We start from the raw sequence: 20971 nt of genomic DNA, 5'->3' as shown, positions 1-20971 counted from the left end.
CTAAGGGCGTCTTCTCAACTGGGAACTTCTCAACTGGGAACTTCTCATCTGGGATGGCTGCTGAGGTGGTGTTCCGTTGGTTGTGGCATTGAGCAGAGCACACCCAGAGGTCAAACAGATGCCTGGAACTCCTCTCAGTCCTGGGTGACCTATTAGTCCACGCCGGCCTGCATGGCCTCTCTCGCCCTGCTGTCCTGGTGTGCCATTGAAGGCCCTGCCAGGTCTTCCACGTTGACCTGGTCAATGAGGGAGAGGCAATCAGTGAATAGTGGTTCCAGAATAATTGTATACGTAACTACAGCTCTGAGATGTTCATACAGTAGGGAAGTCCAGGGTTTGTTTCCCCAGACACAGACGTCCTAGTCCTGGACTTAAGTCGATGTTTAATGGGGAATCTACAATGAAAGGTGCCTTCTAGTCCAGGAGTAGGATTAATCTGTGTCCTAGAAAACCACTTCCCAATGTCAACTATCGCATAAATAAGATATTCTCTATCGCTTAGCATACCCCTCTAGCTATTAAAGATATTCTCTAATGCATTAGCATACAGCGGGGGAAACAAGTATTCAACACATGGACACTTTTTATACAACATATTTCCATTGCAGCTATTCACAGGAAGTGTACAGTATATCATACATTTGTTGAAGTATTGAACATGTGACGGCCCTCTGGCCCTGTCTGGGTAACCTTTCTGTGCCCTGTTTCTTTCCTAACCAAGCAGGTAGGCTACCCGGTGGGCGGGGATGGAGCCTACCGGTAATCAGGACGACTCGGGACAGCTGATTGGGTGTCCTGGTTACAGCTCACAAGCTCCTCCTCTCTCTCTCTCTCTCTCTCTCTCTCTCTCTCTCTCTCTCTCTCTCTCTCTCTCTCTCTCTCTCTCTCTCTCTCTCTCTCTCTCTCTCTCTCTCTCTCTCTCTCTCTCTCTCTCTCTCTCTCTCTCTCTCTCTCTCTCTCTCTCTCTCTCTCTCTCTCTCTCTCTCTCTCTCTCTCTCTCTCTCTCTCTCTCTCTCTCTCTCTCTCTCTCTCTCTCTCTCTCCACCAGCACCATTATTCTTTTGTGGTGTATTACACGGTACGACACCCTCCTCACCATACTTTCCACTGCATTCACTCACTTACACTACTGATTCTCATACCCCATTGGATTATTGTTCAGTTTGGCATACTTTAGTCCTATTAAATTCTTGATTATTTTGATTATACATGTGTCTCCCTTTTTGTTCTGGTCCAGAGCCAGGCCGTAACAAACACACTAACTGACATGTATTTAAGACGTGGTGGAAAAGCCTTGGTTTCCAATGACAGCTTCAAGACACTTCCTGTACAAAAAAACCCGAATCTCTCACAGTGATCAGGTGGGATTTCGGCCCATTCTTCAACACAGACAGTCTTTAAATCTTGAAGATTGTGGGCGGTCTGCTGCTGAATCTTGATCTTCAGTTCCTTCCACAAATGTATTTTGGATTTAAGTCTGGTGATTGACTAGGCCAGTACTAACACCTTTGTCTCCTTTGCAGTATGTTTTGGATCATTGTCCTGCTGGAAGATCCACTCGTGTCTTATCCTCACCATCCTGGTGGATGGCAACAGATTATTCTCAATAATTTCCCGGTACATGGCTCCATTCATCTTCCCTTTGATAACTTGGATTCCACCAGTACCATGTGAAGAGAAATAGCCCCATACCATGATGCTTCCACCTATGAACGTCACTGTAGGTATGGTATTTTTAGGACATATGCAGAGCCATTTCTCTTCCAAACATGGTGTGTCGTATTGTTGGTGAAAAGTTCGATTTTTGTCTCGTCTGACCAGACTACATTCTCCCAGTAATCTACAGGTTTCTCCAAATGTTCTGTAGCAGACTTCAAACAAGCTTCAACATGCCTTTTCTTCACTAATAGAGTCTTCCGGAGTGATCGTGAATGGAGACCGTGGTGGTGGAGTCAACTGAACTGTACCCGCTGCTTCCAGATCTTTCTGGAACTCTGCTACTCTACGCTACTTTTTTCCTGTGTCATTCCACTTTATTGCACATAGCATTTTTTTTAATGGATTGGAATGTTACAATTTCTTTCGCTGTGTAGTTTTATTGAGTTAATACCAATGGCTGGTCTCAATGTCATGTGAATAGCTGCAATGGAAATATGTTTTTGATGTGTTGAATTCTTATTTCCCCCACTGTATATATCATGTATAACTATAATTGCCCTTCCAGCTATCGAAGCTGATCCTGTGTAAAACATTATCTATCGCATCATGATAACAATATCATTGGGTACAGGGTTAAGACTACCATTTGATCTCTTTTGATGTGCTGTAAACAAGTGCCTAGTCGTTGAGACATTGAACGATACAAACTGAAGGGTGACGTTACCCTTTGCTCCCTGGTCTCCGATGTAGCCAGGTAGGCCGTGGCCCTTCGCTCCCTTGTCCCCCTGTTCTCCTCGACCACCTGGGAAGCAGACACAATGTTCTCACAAAAGATACAACAATACAACAACTCATGCCACCCCCTAAATAGTATGCCTGGGGAAATGAGTTGGTACACAAGAACACGCTGTTCGAGTTGATTAACGACCATGTGTGTTACTGAGATCATCGCTGAATAAATGTATAAAATGGCTTGTAAATATACTTCGATTTCATTGGCTTGGCCGGGGCATGTACCATAAGCGTGACGTCATGCTAAGCCCTATAATACATTCGAATTCATGAGAATACTGACCAATGCCATTGGTTGACTAGGTGTTAATTAGTAACTATTTGTTTGTTACAGTGTTTGTCTTTGATAATGCAGTCACAAGCACAAGCTAAATGTTGCTACATTGATTTATTTTTATTTTTTTTAAATATATTTATTAAATATTTTTTGTTTAAAAATTACTGTCGCACTACACATTTGTCTTGGCAGTAATGCTCATGTATTTCTCACCTGGTACTCCTTGTTTGCCTAAGTCTCCAGCCTCCCCGTAGAATCCTGGTTGTCCCATCTCTCCATCAACACCCCATCTCTCCATCAACACCAGCAATACCAGAGTCTCCCTGAAATCACAACACAAATCAAATCAAATCAAATGTTATTTGTCACGTACATCGCATACAGCTGTAACTGACATAATGCAATACGTTCGGTTCTTGCTCCACGCCCAACCTCCTCACCTTTGGCAAGCTTTTAATATTTGTTTGCATGAACACAGACTTCGGTAACACATACTGTAGATGATTTTCAATAATCTTACTGTGCACTTTCCAGTGTCAAAACATTGTACTGCTACATCCAAAATAAATGGTTTGGTTTTTCAAAGTCACAACATGGTGCTTGACAGCCATGATTAAATATAGTGGTGTATTTTTATACACATTTGTGGCTTCATGAACTTTAATCAGCCTGAGAGGCTCTGTGGTGAACGTTACGGGGAACCTGCCGAGGGTTTGTCCTGCATATTAAATGTGGAAAAGGCTTTCCACTCCCGGGACGGGGGGTGATCCCCTCCAAGAACCATTCAACACAGAGCAAGTACCTCGTCTGTGACTTCTTATTTGTCTTCACAGGGACGTGGAAAGTCCTAATGTTTTCATTCCAACCTATACTGCCAAATACTTCAGCTCCCTCAGTCCAGGCGCTTGCAATATGTACGAATTCTACTTGGCCTGAGAGATGCAGAAACAAATAACGTATGGAGCATGTACTTCTACAGTGTTCCAGAGCTTCAGGCCTTTAAGTGTAATGAGGCTTAAAGGAATACTTTTGTAATCTGCCTTATCCAAGCAGGGTTTGTGTTTGGTTGTTTTATACAGAGACATAAAAACCACAGGAAATATTCCATGACAGGCAGGGCCTTCACCTTGGTTTCTCCACGCCCATAGATAACTGTATCACAATAATCCTTAATATAGAACTCACAGGAGGTCCCGGGGGTCCCTTTTGTCCTGAGGGACCGGGGGCGCCCATGGGCACTTCCCCGTAGAGTGGGCACATGGCAGCGCATGTCCTCTTCACAGAGTTGGCAAAGGTGGACATCTGTTCCAGGACCACTTTCTTGCAGACCTCGATCACGTGTTGAGCGGGGAGGGTCGGGCCCTGTGGAACAAATCATTAACCACATCCATCACTGGAGGTGACCCAACTGGGGGACATGCAATATGGAATATTACAGGACAGGGCATGGCTAACCGGCGGCGGCGGGCCCTCTGAAAGGAAATGGGTGGCAAACACAGCCAACAATATTTCGTTAGGCTCATTATGGATTTACAGCCATACAAAATGAAACCCTCGCTGTGAGGCTCAAAAAAACAACACTAATGAGAAACCATTTACAAGCATTCTTGACACCACAATTGTTACCACACATTGTACATGCCAATCGCTATAATGACTCTTATACCTGTTAGGATGATTTAAGGTATACGGTTATCTCTTAAAAACGCAGATGATGATTTTCAGTATATTGAAATGCAGGTTGAGTATGGTGTCTTTTCTTTCTTCAATAATATCACAGTTTGTACATAAGAAAGCAGCCATAAAGCAGCCTTATCACAGACTAGGGTTCTTTGGTGAGTCATTGCATGTGCATGCCATTGCATGTGTGACTTTGTGTTTTACTAGGTGAGTCACAGCCGAGTAAAGGTAATTCTGGCTCCGTCCTTTTTCCACATCTAACCCAGACAGTCAATAAATACTTGATTTCAAACATTTGTGTAGCACTCAACACAAAGCTAGTGGCCTTTCAATCTTAAACATGGCACTCTCAATACTTACCGGTGGCCCTGGCGGCCCCTGAAATCCTACTGGTCCCCCGTCACCCCGCACACCCTTGGTTCCAACTGGACCCGAGCGACCAGACTCGCCCCCTGGGCCGCGTTTCCCTTGACCTCCCTGGGGACCCCGCTCACCCCTGTCTCCAACCTACACCACAGACACCACAGACACCACAGACACAGCAGCATTGGACTTCACAAAACATTCTAAACATATTGATAGGCTGTGTAGAATAGTACAACATTCACTGGCATGTCTTTTTCAGCCACATTATGGACCTCATATTGTATTCTGCCATTGTACTGTATACTGTACATTAATAAGGCATCACAAAACAATAAAAGCACATCTCACCTGGCCTTTTGGTCCCTTGTCTCCGTTTACTCCCTTTGATAAGAAAGGAAACCCCAGATGAGTATGAAACAGATACACTTTTTTTATATACAAGTTAAAATAGATTCAATTCACTCATAACAGTATTTCATTACCTTTTCAGCCTTGTCACCCTGGACACCCTGACCACCTGTGTCCCCCTGTAAGATACAATTGAAAATCCCATCATTAGAATGTCACGGTCAAACATGTTGTGTATGTTTCACAGACTATCTGAACACGGAGTCTCCGTGGATTGAAACACTAGACAGCCTATGTTCTTATGCCTTTGACTCTCACATCCATTAATCGTCACTACTCTTTGATGGCCCATGAAGCTTTCCCCTTTCCCCCTCTGCTTGTTCAGGAGCAGGATGTGTGTACTCAGTGTGTCCAGAGCCCCTGGCCTTTCTTTTCATGTATGGCAAACCTCCAATGAACATCTATGGAACTTCATAACCAAGCAACCACTACATTTGGTAGAGGACCAGTGCATAGTATGTAGGTTCTAACATCCTCTATATTTTCCACAGTAGGCATATCTATATCTGTCTTTATTATTATTAATAATAATAATAATACTTATTATTCTTATTAGAATAACTTTTATTTGTATAGCACTTTTCCTGCAAATGTTGCAGCTTTAGACTCCAGTCTTGCAAACAATTAGGTTAACTGCAAAGTTATTTACAGCTCATTGACAGTAATTCCATTAATCTTACAGAGAGATACTTCAATAAAAAGCTAATTAAGCATTACTGAGATTGTGTGAGTACGGTAGTAGTCTATAGGGAATTAGGACTGCTTGGCAGTTTTGCGAAAACAAATAGATTAAGGCCTATGTGTAAAAGAAGCAAATGCATTTAATACACTACATTTTTCTCATGTAACCAATAGCATTTCAAACATATTGATTTAGTGATCTATTCTAAATAACATCATTGATGCATTCTTTTATTCATTTTTCCGTTTTAAGGTTTTTACAGTCAGCATGAAAAACGTAGGTTTATTTTGGTCTGGATAGCTGGACAACATTGGAAAGAGAACAGAGAAGGTTTAACTCACACACACTTTTGTAGTCTGACGCCACTATGAGCCAACTAGAAATGTGGCCAAAAAGGAGTGTGCTTTAAGAAATGGGGTGTGTCTCAGACCAGACAGGATCAAACTTTAAAAAACAAGTCAGATGTTTGTATCAGAAGTTCGCTGCATCTGGGGTTCTTATCAATCTTCTTTGCATGAGTGAATATCATATCAACGCCACACAAACCTTTACCTCCATGGTCTCTGATACCTACTGTACTATAAATTGAGTGTAGTCTACCCGGGCCTACTATAAACACTTCTGTAAGAAGGCCTACTATAAACACCAGGACGAGAACAGGTCCTCTGGGGCAGTTTAGCACCCATGTTGACCTCAGGTACAGATGGACAGGAAGAAGACAGCGAGAGAGCAGGTGTTTTCAAAGTCAGTGCTGCCCTGAGAATCAACGAGGAGAGCCAGTTAAGAGGACTATGTGAATTTTGCACCTTTTTGTTCCACCTCCTCCATAGGGATGGACGCGGGGTTCAGTGACAGATGACTGATGTAGTGAGCTACAAGGCTTTAATAATAATAAAAATAAAAAATAATAATAATAACGTACATTTATATAGCGCTTTTCAGGTGGGACTTGAGGGCCGTTTTAGAGGCGTCCAGGGTTGGGATGTTGCGGATCACCGCAGGGAGAAAGTTCTAGAGGGTGGGGGCTGTGCCACACTGAATGCTCTGTCCCCGAAGGTTTGCAGGTTGGTGTGGGGGATAGCAAGCAGACCCGAGTCTGAGGACCGCAGGTTCCGGGGAGGGGCACGTGGGCGGAGGAGGGTAAGATAAGTACTGGGGGGCGCGGGCATGGAGGGACTTGTAGGTGAGGAGGAGGATTTTGTAAGAAATGCGGGACTTGACCGGAAGCCAGTGGAGGTGGATGAGGGTGGGGGTGATGTGTTGTCACGGCTTGGTGTGTGTGAGAACCCTGGCAGCAGTGTTTTGGACATACTGGAGCCTGTCCAGAGTTTTGTTGGGTACCCCAAACAGGACACCACTGCAGTAGTCCAGGCGGGAGGCGACAAAAGCGGTGGACCAGGGTTTCAGCGACAGAGTCCGAGAGTGACGGTCGGAGTCTGGCAATGTTCCTTAGGTGAAAGAAGGCGGATTTGGTCGAGGATGAAGTCGCCAAGGTTGACGGCTGCCCCATCTCCCCGTCTCCCAAAGTCCGCAACCTGGGTGTCATCCTCTCCTTCCAATCTCACATCAAGTTCATCACCAAATCCGCCGTCTTCCACCTAAGGAACATTGCCAGACTCCGACCCTCACTCTCGGATTCTGTTGCTGAAACCCAGGTCCATGCTGACGCAGTAACCTGAACATCATGACTGCTACATAAACCAACCAAAAATGCAATGAATGGAAACAGTAGTATATCTCGTGTGCATGCAAATCTGTACCATGTCTAGTATTGCAAGTCCTTACCATGGCTGCATCATGCATACAGTTAACAGTAGCCTCACGTTCATACTGTATGGGCCAGTTGAATGGCATTTTGAACTTCATAAGCCCATATGCCACTTTAGCATAGCATAGAGTACAGCACAGTGTTTTATGTGTACAGTATAGTATAGTGGATAGTGTACATAGCCTTTATTTATGTAAACCAGCTCCTTTCCCTTCTTGTTTTTTTTTTTTTTTTTTCCTAACACCAGGGGAGCCACCCCTCCCAAATTTCGTTGTTTGGTACCTGTACTATATCAATGACAATAAAGACCATTCATTCATTCATTCATTCATGCAAATCTGTACCATGTCTAGTATTGCAAGTCCTTACCGTGGCTGCATCATGCATACAGTTAACAGTAGCCTCACGTTCATACTGTATGGGCCAGTTGAATGTCATTTTGAACTTCAGAAGCCCATATAGGTTCATTTTGAGAAGCCTTGTTCTTATGCAGGACACTCCATGCAGGACCTTGTAGAGGACTTGGTCTTCTAGAACACCCCGTTGTCCCCGTGGATATAACAATGGTATTGGTAGCTTTGAGATCATAACAATGTGATGACACTGTTGTGTCATGCGACCACTTGAGAAGTGTAAGTAAGTGGGTAATGCTGGTAAAGTGGACCGTCACTGGAGACACCCAGACGACCGCGCAGTGCTGTAACACCGACGTGATGATGCAGATGTTTGGCTGTAAAACTAGATCCCACTGTAATAACATTTACTAATGTTAATTATCATCCCAGAAATTAAGTAAATGAACTGCTCAGGTTAGAAGATAAATTTTCTAAAATGATTTTCAGCTATATTAGCGACTCATCACGTGAGGTACCAGTACCCCCCCCCCCCCCAAAAAGATAACATTTTAAAAAATAGTCTTCTATGGAGCTTCCAATACAAACTTGCTATGCTTGTCCCCAGACAGCTTTGTTGCATGGTATTATGTATATACTGTATATTATGATGCAATCACTTTACCAGCATATAAACTGCACTTTACTGGTAATGTTCTGAACATCCTTTGAGACCCAGTTGTCAGTATAGAATTACTCATTTTGCTATTCTAGACTAAATAACTGAATAGAGTTCATTACCTTAGGGCCTGGTCTGCCAGCTTGTCCCACGTGTCCCTGTGGAAATATGAAATTTTTGAGTATTTTGGAGAGAATTAACTTTTCAACTTTTCAAAGAGTTTACGAAGATTCATCCGGAACACTCACGGTAGGTCCCGGGGGCCCAATAAATCCCGGTCTTCCAGGCTTTGCTGCGGAACCCTTATAACCTCTTGGGCCCTGGAGAGAGTAACATTTCTTAAACCCATCTGAAATGTTCTGGACACCAATTATCCTGTCTGATTGCAAAATGACTGTACATAGGCAATGCTACGACAAGGGTGAATTTAACAGTGCGATATGAAGATGTGAGAGAATACTCACAGTTCGGCCTTGAGGACCCATTTCGCCTGCTCGCCCCAGGGCTCCTTTCTCTCCCTGTTGAGTGTAAAACCATACACGGTTAACATTAACATTAGATCTGACTGACAGAAAATTATTTTCCAGATGACTATGTTACCATGGTTCCAAGCTGTCCACCTCTGCCGTCTGGGCCCTGGACTCCTTGATAAGCCTGTATGGGAAGGATGACGCCACATATCAGATCCAGTCCCTCGAGGTCACAGCCCTAAACAACAACTTACTGGATCTGAGTTAACGTGAATTTACCTCAATTCCGGGATCCCCGTCTCTCCCTGGCAAACCAGGATCTCCAACAATGCCCTGTGGACATGTCATCATTACTAAACGTTAGCACATGCTTACTCATTTCTGACACTTTATTGAACAACTTTTATTTATCCAGAAAAAAAAATCACCTTTAGTCCGACGGTGCCAAGTCTCCCTGTTCCTCCTTGGAAACCCTGGGTGTTAAAAAAAAAACGATTATTCATAATTAAAGCCTTCATGTCACAGATTTGACATGTTCTTGTTTTAGTTTTCTTGCAGGCGACTTGGGTCATATCACTGAAATACAGTACAGCAGTTACCTTTGATAAAGTAATAAATACACAGTACAGTATGCACAGTAAATGCATTCCAATCTCATTTGTATAGCTTTTCGAGCATTCTGTATAGTATGTGTATGCTGTGGGCAAATAATATACTGTAAAACTTAGGAAGGAAATATGTGTATATCTAGAAAAGTGTGATGAGTGATGATGTGCCATACATACAGGCGTTCCCTTCAGTCCAGCCTCTCCTGTCTCTCCAGGATCACCCACAACACCCTGTCAAAACACAGAAATCATCGTGAGACACTTTTTTCGAAAATACTAGACATGCAGTAGGCTGTACAACGATTTTACAGTTGAATAATCACTTACAATAAAGCCATTAAAGCAAGAATAGGCCTTTTCAGCTCAGCTGACCTGCAAACTGCCTTGTCTCCAGATCACTACAAGTTTTCATCATGTTGTGTTGCTATGGTGTGAACCTTCCCCTTCAAAACTCATCCCAAAGCCACAGATACGAATGTGGTTTAGTGAAGAGCACAGTGTGTGCCAAAAAGCTCTCTTCCACTGTGGGCTGCACCACATAAAAAATGATTCATTCATTCTGTATGCACGCATGAGGGGTTCGGGAGGTGGCAGACACTGAATTTAAGAGTAGCCAATGAGATTTGAATTCTTGGTGATAGCAGATGGAGTTTCCTCTGAACACGTATGGACATCTTAATGTCGTGTACCTGCTTTCCTTGAGGCCCAGCCGCCCCGCCTGCTCCAGACGCCCCCTCTTCTCCCTACAAACAAGAATACACATACAGTATGATGAGATACGACCATCACATAATCCATTGGAATTTTAACATGGAGAATTAAGAATAAGGAATAAAAATATCACTACCTTTACTCCCTGGTACCCTGGAATTCCTTCATATCCAGTTTCACCTTCAGGACCCTTCAGGGAGATGAGATACATTAGCCATGGGTTACATCATCAATCACACCAATCACACTAGGGATTAATCACTGAACTGTGTTTAAGATCAATTTACCACTTCTCCTGGCTCTCCGGTCTCCCCCAAGCCTCCAGGGGACCCCCAGGTTCCCTGTAATCGTGGTCATGATATTCATATCAAATGCTCTTGAACATCAATCAAACAGTGCAGCAAAACAGCACTGAACATAAGTAAGCAACATTGTTAAATTGGCTGCATATGCTGCAATTATATCGACCGTTCTAGTGAAATCCTATCATTTGAGGATGTGTGTCTAATTACCATGACCATCACAGGACACTACACGTACCTTGAAGCCTGCAGCCCCGCTTAATCCTTTCAGACCTTTAGGACCTCTGTCACCCTGAAACACAGAAGCCCATCAAATGAACACTGACCTGCAAGGCGATACCACAGATGAAGGTATAAAAAGAGTACGATCTGTGTTTGATGGATTACCACTTGGCCGTGAAGTCCTCTCATCCCTTGCTCTCCTTTCTCTCCTCCTTCGCCCTGAGGAACACATGGTGTGAACAGTTTTTTAATGAGTTCTGCACAAACACAAACCAAACACTCTGGAACTAGAACAGCAGAGGTAGCTGGAAGAGCAGAGTCTTACCTTATGGCCTGTCTCACCAATGTGGCCATAGTAACCTGTGTGTCCCATGCCACCCTGCAGCAGAAGGAAACAGTTTGAATTAGTTACACACCATAAGAAACTCGGGATGCGTTCTCAATAGTCTAATACTGCTTCTTCTCTAATCTTGTGATGTATCTGCACTGATCTGACAGCACAGGACAGGTGATATAAATATGCCAGATGCTAACCAGAAATGAGCTTTCACCTGTCCGGTTCTTTAAGGTCAGTGCAGATGGAGGGAAAGAGTCAGGGAAAGGACACAACTATTGAGATTCAGCCTAGTTATAAGAGGTCTGTGAGCAGTGGCGGACTCAGGCTGTTTGAAGGGCAGGGGCGAAAAGAAAAAAAGGGCACCTACTGCACAACATGGTGCACATGGTCAAGTTTAGACCATTGGAAGGGCAGCCAATAGGGCACATCCTCTAATTTTGCCACTCAAAAGGGCACTTTAGTGCAACGTTTTTCAACTGTGGGGGAACATGGTCAAGTTTAGACCATTGGAGGGGCACCAATAGGGCACGTCCTCTCATTTTCGCCACTCAAAAGGGCATTTTTGCCACTCAAAAGGGCACTTTAGAGAGACGTTTTTCAACCGTGGGGGCACCAGGAGGGGCGGTCGCCCCCCCTGCCCCCCCTCTGAGTCCGCCAGTGTCTGTGAGCATTTCTCACATCTATTGTAACAAACATCAGTAATCCATTTGTTCATGAACTCTGTATCTGTTTAGCTTCTACAAGCAAGGCATCACAATAATAATGACTGTGAACATAAAGAAAAGGTATGCTATTACAACTAGATACTATTATGAAGAAGAGGGAATACAGAACATCAATAGATACCTAACCTTGCTGACAAAAATGAAACCTAGGAGTTATGGATTGGACAAAGGAAAATGTGTATCCAGGACTTTGAGATTACCGTACTCAATTATTAACTCGGTTGGAAATATATGGGTAGGCCTATAGTATTTAATTGTGGCCTTTAACAGTCAAATCATTTGATGTTATCACACCAATCATAATATTTCCATATTGTTGTTTTACAAAAGCATAAAATCTGAATTTGGGCTATTATGGAATCCTATGCTAGTCATAAATGGTAACCCTAATTAGGTATAAAGAGACCTATAATCTTAGTAATATTACTGGGCGAAACAGCGTATTCATGGGCCGAAACAGTGTAAACAGTGTATTTATGAGCCTTGGAGAGGTTGTTTTTGGGGTAAATGGGAGAACTTCTCTACTTACACAGATGCCCACTTCTTTACTAATGCAGAACAATGTATTCGCCATTGAACTGACATTATTCTATTAAGTCAACCAACACCTTTGAACAAGGCCAACAGCGCTCCATGGTACCAGTTTATTTAACCGTCTCACCACAGACCGCTCTATGCACAGTCAGCTTGTAGGAGGCTAACCTCTCAGATGACGGTTTATCTAGAGGCATGACCGTGAACTTAGCAGCGTTTTTAAGGCGATCAGTGTGTGGCAGGCAGGGAAGGACCACCCACTGGCCGCAGATGGACAGTTCCTATATTGGAGCCCTCCTTAGACGCCAGTGGTGGTGGCAGTAAACATGGTTGTGCTCTGTGATTCGCAAACTGGCAGGGGGTCAGGTCTCCACTGAGTCACACAAGACAGATGTTCGCCCCTCAACCGGGCTCTAGCAACAGTGCATTCCCCCTAACCTGTGTGACCTGATGTATGACAATAAATTGAAGGTAGGTGTGTGTGTGTGTGTGTGTGTGTGCGTGGGTCCGTGCGTGCGTGCGTGAGTGTGTGCGCGTGTGTGAGCGTGCGTCCGTCCGTGCGTGCATCCGTGCGTGCGTGCGTCCGTCCGTGCGTGCGTGCGTGCGAGCGTGCGTGCGTGAGTGCGTGCGTGTGTGTGTGATGGGGGCAGGTTGTGCCATTCTCATCCAGGGACTCCAGCCAAAAAGCCATGTTACATGCCAAGCTAACAATTCATTTCTCATGTACAAGACAATCATCTGTCTTTTAAGACCTACTTCAGCAGCATACTATTGGGCACATGCTCGCTGTTCTCTGGGTTATGTTTAAAAGACATTACGCTTTCCTCCAACATACCACTGAGAACTGGAACTACATCAAAGAGGTAAATTAGTCACAACTCACAAATGGAAATAATAATGTCTACCACTGCCTGAAGCATACAAACATGGTTATGTTCACATAGTCAAATGTATACATGTAATTGGATCCTTATGCAGTATGTTATGTCCTTTAATTAAACATCGCTCTCTGTGCTGATGGCTCTCAGACTAAACCTCATTTTAATGAGGTTCTAATTCTAAACTGTTCTCAGCTCTCTCCAGTCTTCTCACAATGATGGAGCTCTAGTCTTCCTGTAGAGGATTTAGGACTTATAGGACTATATAACTAAGTACGGTAGCTGAGGTCATTAATCTTTGGCCAATTAAAACTGTCTGCTTTGACTCCTGTGTGTGTACCCAGTATAGACACATTTCAAATGTATCTTTCAGCAGTCTAAAGACATCTATACTAGCACTTCTATCTCAGATCAGTCCTTCCTGGCTCCAACAGTGATACATATGGCCCTCAGCGTTCAAAACATCAGCAAGGCCCCTGTGTTTATCATCGCTAGGCGGTCCTGCTTTCAGCCCTGTTTCCATCATGCCGGCTCTCGCTCATGCTTCCATTACCACTTTCCACAACTTCACTGCTGTCTCGCAGGCAGGCACGGATTCCAATTTCATTCACTTTAGTTAGCTCGTTTTTTTACAATGTGCCTCTGCCGTCAATCCAGTGGCTACAGCCCAACATGTATGTACCTTCTGTCTCGTATCAACAAAGACAAGTCATTGCCAAATATTCCAGGATGTCAGATACCACCCCAAAGAAACGTTTACCCTCATTAAACACAACACTGCAGTGAGATTTGGAGTGTAATGTCCTTACCCAGTTCCCCAGCTTTCCTGCGTCTCCTGTCTTGCCTGGGAGACCTCTGTGACCCTGCAGATGGAGACATGAGCCCTGGGTTAACACATTGTGTGTGTGTGTGTGTGTGTGTGTGTGTGTGTGTGTGTGTGTGCGGGTGTGTGTGTGTGTGTGTGTGTGTGTGTGTGTGTGTGTGTGTGTGTGTGTGTGTGTGCGTGTGTGTGTGTGTGTAAAGGTGGCTCATGATAAAAAAAGCTCATGACTCTAAACACTGGTACAGTACTGTATGTGTTCATGGGGTCACCTTTGGTCCTGGGGATCCCTGAATGCCAGGCTGTCCATTCACACACTTACAGGTGGCCCTGCCTGCTGTTAGGCCGATCTCAGCATACCCTCCACACTGCAGTGGGAGGGAATTAGAGAACACGCTTTAAATACATGACATTTCACACTGAGACACAGTACAGGAACCTCTGACAATGGCAGTCTGCTCACCACACTTGAGAGCTCACAGCAGCCCTCTGAGTACGCCTGCTCTGGGTCACAAGACACATCCATCTGCTGCAAGTCCACCTGCAAGGGCACAGGCCATCACAGCATGTATCAACATTAAGTATTTATGATGAATGAATGTTGCTGTTGTAGTCACGATAATTCCTTAGTATAACGTACAAAGTAGAACAGTGGGATAGGGCATGACTAGCACTGCTCTACTACCTACAGTATGGACTTACGGAGACAGATCGGTCGCCCACAGCCCTCTTCACGATGGAGGTGTACCCTTGGCGGATGACTGGTCTGGGGTCATCGATGGGCTCCACGCTGACCTCCTCGCAGTCAATCAGAAGCTTCACCTGGCTGCCCTTGACACTCAGTGCCAGCTTGTGCCACTCTCCGTCGAAGAGCTTCGCCACGCTCTGGAAGGTACGCAGCATCTGTGTGCCACGGGGACTTGTGTAGAAGAAGTCCAGAGAGTGTGTGTTGCCCTGGAAACGAAGGCCCACTTGTTCCCGTCCCTCTGGATCGCTGACCTGCCACAGGTTCCAAGACCTCTTGGCTGTGTCCTTAGTCACCTTAAATGTGGCAATGATGGAGTAGTCGGAGGGCAGGCCGCCTGGGTACACATCGCTGTGGCAAAGAAATTATGGGGATTAAGGGGTTTAGGAGGTACTGAATAGTTCAAATTGAGTGATAATTTCTTCATGTAGAACAAGCACAGGCTTTTTGTAGTGCTAAGAAACAACAGGATCAAATAATTTAAACTTTGCAGAATAAAAGAAACAGTCTTAATGCAATTACGATGCTACGCAATCGTGAAGTGTCATAACATTTCCTACTGCTCTCTGTGAATGAAAACCAGAGTTGTTTTGCGTCACCCTCGTTGGAAACTGAAGCTCACTCAACTTAATTATTGAAATAACACGTGTTTGGTGCACAGCCTTCTTTTAGCCATTTTCTCCCTTGGTGGTTTTCGGTCAAAGCAAATCCTTCCTGTTTTCGTTTTGAAGCTTTACTTTGACATTGCTGATCATTCTTTGTTTCCATTATTTATATTTGATTTACAGGAAGGCCCTTTCCCCATTAAATATAAACTGTGTCTATTTGTCACTCAGTGAGATTCAATGAAGTTCAACAGGGTTGATTGAGGACAGCTTTGCTGGCCACAATTGAGAGGGGAAAGACCAAATGGATCAAATAGACCAAACAGAATGGCCACTGCTGCTCTGTCCCTCCCAGGCAACAATAAATGCCACATAAAAAAACAAATGAACTTGTGTATGTGCCAACAAAGTGTGAATGAGAATGTTGGGGGGAACAGTGTGGTGAAGTGATCCTCTTATCCAATTGTGTGATTATTTCCATACTGGATGCTATAACTACTCATGCATCTATTTTACCATCCACATACTGTACACATACATTAGGTTATTCAACAAATAAGTCTAAGTACCTATCAATCTATTGTGATGGATGAAAGACATGCTGCGGTTTTCTATCCATTTAAATATTAAGTGATGAGGCTTTGGATGTTAAGTGAACATAATTATATTGACTTCAAAAGCGATTGCAAACCCATTGCCAAAGAAGTAAATAAGAAACATTGAGCCATATAATACACACTGCTATAGATCTCCAAGTTGGGGTGTGTGGCACTAGATCATGTTTATAGTTCACATGCTAGGAAACTCTTAACATAAACATGTTTTTTCACGGTCGGTGAGGAACGACACATGATGAGTCAGTGTTTTACCACATATTGATGGAGATAGATCAGGCCTACAGTACAGAGATTGTAGAAGATTTTTTTTTAAAGAAATATGAACATATCAATATCTCTAGATAAATGTGATGTAATTGAACCAAAAACAATGGAAATGTAACTTTGTTATCATTTATCTAACGACAAATGAACAAAGATGCCAATTCGTACTGAGGAAAAAGTTAGGACAATTTCCTATAACTGTCTACCAATCGCTGACATCGACTGGAAGAAAGTTTTCCCCATTCCTCCATGCAGAATTCTTTCAGCTGTGTGATGTTTGAGGGGTGTCTTGCATGCACAGCCCATTTCAAATCCCCCCACATCATCTCAAAAGGATTAAGATCTGGGCTTTAACTTTGGCCATTCCAGAACTCTCCATTTATTTCTTTTGAGCCATTCCATGGTCGATTTACTGGAATGTTTTGGGTCATTGTCATGTTGCATGGTCCACATCCGCTTAAGCTTAAATTGTTGGACACATGGTCTCACATTTTCCTCAAGCACCCTCTGATACAATAAATAATTCATAGTGGATTCTATGATGGTGAGCTGGCCCAGTCCCAAACCATGACATTTCTACCCCCATGTTTCACAGTTGGTATGAGGTTCTTGTGCTGAAATGCTGTCTTTGGTTTGCTGATGTCTTCTGTTACTGTGCCCAAATAATTCAACTTTGGATGCATCTGTCCAAAGCACATTGTTCCAGAAGTCCTGGTGTTTATCTAGGTGTTCTCTGGCAAACTTCAAATGTCTTGCCCTGATGTGTTTTTTCTTTTTTACAGCAAGGGTTTCCTCCTTGCACAGCTCCCATGAGAATCAAACTTGTGCAGTCTCTTTCTGATGGTAGATGCATGTACTTTAACATGACCTGTGGCAAGAGCTACCTATAGGTCCCATGCTGACATTTTAGGGTTGTTGGAGACTTTGTTAAGCATCTTGCGGTCTGCTCTTGGGCTGAACTTGCTAGGACAGCCTGACCTGGCCATGTTGGCAGTTGTTATTTTCCGGACAGTGGAATGGCTGATTTCTAATTGTTTGGAGATCTTTTTAAATTCCTTCCCAGACTCATCTGGATCTACAACCTTTCTTTCTGAAGGCCTCAGAGAGCTCCTTTGATCTCACCCTAGTGACACCACTCGTTGAAATAATCAAGAGCAAACCAAACTAAAATGACTGAGGCTCTTCCAAAATCCTCTCTAACAATGTTCTAATCATATGCACCTTATGTTCTAATTTTAGGCATTTTAAGTAGTAATAAGTGTGTCCTAACTTTCTCGCAAGAAAATTGCATTCATATCAATTACATTTTACATCATTTTAAAAGTTGACTTTTTCGGTTTTATTTGTTTAGTTATTATTATCATCTCCATCTCTCATTATTGTTAAAATGAAGATCAAATGTCCATATGTTTAAATATGTAGAAAAAGACAAAGGTTTCTATCTTTTTCACATGACTGTAAGCCACTCCCCCTAACTGTCTAAGCCCCTCCCACATTGACGTAAGCCACTCCCCCTAACTGTCTAAGCCCCTCCCACATGACTTTGAGATCATGAATATGCAGTTCTACTATGCCTGCAGTACCTCATGGCCTTCCGCAGGTGGATGGAGGGGTTGACTCTGTAGGCCACTGCGTCAGGTTCCGACCCATTCACTCTCCTCACCCCTCTGGACTCAGACACACGGAACTCCTGCAGCAGATCAAAACCTCACGGCGAAAAGACAGCTCAGTTTCACAGTCATGTGATGTTGATAGTGCTGGACAATGAATGTTAAGGATATTGATGCATGCATTCTAGACATTATACACCCTTAGAAAAAGTCCACTCAATAAGCAGCTCAGGAACTATCCAACTTCTGGTTTCTATTTCCTCTATTCATGATACTAGCATCACTTTCTGCTCATGTGGTTTTCTGCTCATGTTTTGTGAACTTGTCAGTTGTGTAACCTGTTTTTCATTTGGCAATAACAACTCTGCCAAACACAGAAACATCATGGAATTATTTATTCAAAATGTCATTTACAGTTGCCACTAAACCACTTCAGTTTCATAATCATGAACAATAACGATTGAAGGAAGAGGTTAACTAATCCAGAAAAAGTAAAATTGGTAAGTGACATCTGAGTGACAGTGCCTTTTTCCTTTAAGAATTTATGTATCAACATCACTGACTGCAAGACATCAACATTTCATGATTTGAAATGTATAGTACAAGCTGATCTAGAAAAAAAATAAAATAATAATAAACACGAGGGTATGGGTGTGTTTAACTATCCTGGGAGGGCGATTGTTTTATAAGCCAGGGTTGACATCTGGTGGTCATGTAGAGGTAGAACATTGACTGATGTGTACCTTGCAAAGATTTAATATTCATCATCATGTTCCGGTCTGTCATCTTCCAATTCTCACAATACAGCTATAGATATACACAATCTTGAGAATAGCAGATTTCTCGGAGTGCGTCATCATCTCAACTATCATTATTGTTAGACCCTGAATATAAATAGAAAAGCATTTGTACATGTAGGAAACTTACTTGGTAATTCCTGGCATTTGGTGAATCCAAAAATGGCTAGAAGTACTGGGATAAACATCATCTCTTTCAAGGCTGGCATTTTCAAAATGGCAATAGTCAGGGATTATATGTGCCTGCAAAATGTATGAATACTTTGTCAATTTCAAATATCAAAATATGATAAACATTTTAATCTAATTACACATATTATAAAACACAGAAGAAACCATAGTTACTCAATCAATAAATCAACCGATCAAATCAATAAGATGAATCACAGAAAAGCAATAGGGTGAATTCAGGTAATCTGGAACGTTGGGTAATGTAGGACACCTGTGTTTATTTCCTGTTCTAACAAAGCCTAGTCAACAGGGGGGTATTCTATCAACGTCACTAAAGGAAAATCCAGGCTTATTTAAATGTATCAAAATAAACCTGGATTGTCCTTTAGCGACGTTGATGGAATACCCCCCCCAGGACTTTTACTATAGGTTTAGCGTGGATGTGTTCTGACTGAAATCACATCATTTATAGTTCACATGCTAGGAATGATGTCACTGAAATGGACTGGAGTTTAGGTGTCCCACATTATATCCCAGATTACCCAAATTCACCCTACTTTTATTCGGAGAGAATTGTTGATGTGTAAACCAAGGATATAACCAAAAAACCCACAATGTATATTTTAGCCTGTAGAAACACATAAAAAGACTGAAGCCTTGCAACAAATTCTATAATATCAGTCCAACCTCACCCTAATTTAATATCTTTAGCATGGTATTATCGGATGATGTCCATGAGAAGCTCAATAGTATTTCTTATATCATCTTTCTTGTACTCAATGCGAAATCTAAGGGTGCCAATCTAACATTGAATCATATCATATAAATGATTATCAGGATGTATTCTTATGACAAACATCTATCAACAATGAACTGAACAAGATATGGAAACATAATATGTTAGGCTTACTTCGTTATAAACCTGTTTCAACGTAGCTATACATTTTGAGAATTTAGCTAAATTATAAGCCTATGACAGAGCTATTCTTATTTGACAGATACAAATAACAACTAGACATTAATCATATTTCCACAATAAGGTATATTATTATTATGTCCACAATACATCATGGGGTTATACCTGAGGTTAAGATTACCCATGATGTTATCATATTTGATCATCAACTTCCCCCATACAAAAAAGCTATATTCATTATTTAACCAAATCGTAAACAAAAAAATCTAAATATCTTGTAGAAAAGCTTAAAAATCACTTACATATTCCAAAAAAAGACGCCCCCGAGGTTGACTGCAGACGGTCCCTTTACAGTTCCCACAGTGAGGATATGGCACATTTTAAAATGCCATCTCTAGGCCACACTTTGGACTGAACAGGAGAACCATTCAGACAAATAGCCCGGGCCTCAGGAGAAAGTGACCCTTGCGCTCCACTCCCCCTTCGGTCCCCAGGGGATCTGCCTTCTCCCATAGGCCCGTTATTTCCAGTAAAACATTTCACTGCAAAGGATTTTCTATAAATGTCAGGTCCAAATGAGCAGAGATCCTAAATTAATGAACACAATTGTTAGAAAAATAAAGATACCGGTAATATTGTGGCAGACTTAATTGTTGCAGAAATGTATTTGCGCCAAGCTTGATCATCAATTCAATTCTTCTTATTTATTTTCTTTTTGATTTTCTCGATTGTTTGCAAAAAAAATTCACAGTTCACATATTATATATTTTTTTTTAAAGTTAAGCCTATGTTGATATAGACTTAGAACAATGAATCATTCTGCTATTTAGAATAAGTGACCGTTTTCCAAGGACAATAAGTCGCTGTCTTGATTCTCACTGAGAGAAAGATGCAGTATGTCGCAGATACGCACGAGATGTGTTCTGCAAACATTCCGCTCACTGAGAATTAGAGGCGCTGAATATCATTAACACTGCCCTGGATTTGTGCATGAGG

The 20971-nt window shown here is 42.6% G+C and overlaps 1 protein-coding gene across 1 annotated transcript; it reads right to left on the bottom strand.

Annotated features, from left to right (window-relative positions):
• LOC308151380 (uncharacterized protein) lies at positions 1 to 19097 on the bottom strand (the record flags this gene model as incomplete). Its single annotated transcript, XM_080524240.1, is given in 27 exon segments — positions 1 to 236; positions 2384 to 2461; positions 2942 to 3032; positions 3034 to 3051; positions 3914 to 4090; positions 4769 to 4915; positions 5123 to 5155; positions 5257 to 5301; positions 8766 to 8801; positions 8892 to 8963; positions 9108 to 9161; positions 9244 to 9297; positions 9393 to 9446; positions 9542 to 9586; positions 9899 to 9952; positions 10411 to 10464; positions 10569 to 10622; positions 10720 to 10773; positions 10973 to 11026; positions 11122 to 11175; positions 11282 to 11335; positions 14240 to 14293; positions 14523 to 14618; positions 14714 to 14791; positions 14953 to 15346; positions 18065 to 18188; positions 19019 to 19097. Coding segments are annotated over 27 exon segments (2343 nt in total).
• Between the last annotated feature and the right edge of the window lie 1874 nt (positions 19098 to 20971).

This window comes from Nansenia antarctica (assembly GCF_963989245.1).
Source record: "Nansenia antarctica genome assembly, chromosome: 1".
Lineage (NCBI taxonomy): Eukaryota > Metazoa > Chordata > Actinopteri > Argentiniformes > Microstomatidae > Nansenia > Nansenia antarctica.
The sequence above is the reverse complement of the archived record's forward strand: the minus strand, read 5'-3'. Positions and strand labels throughout refer to the sequence as shown.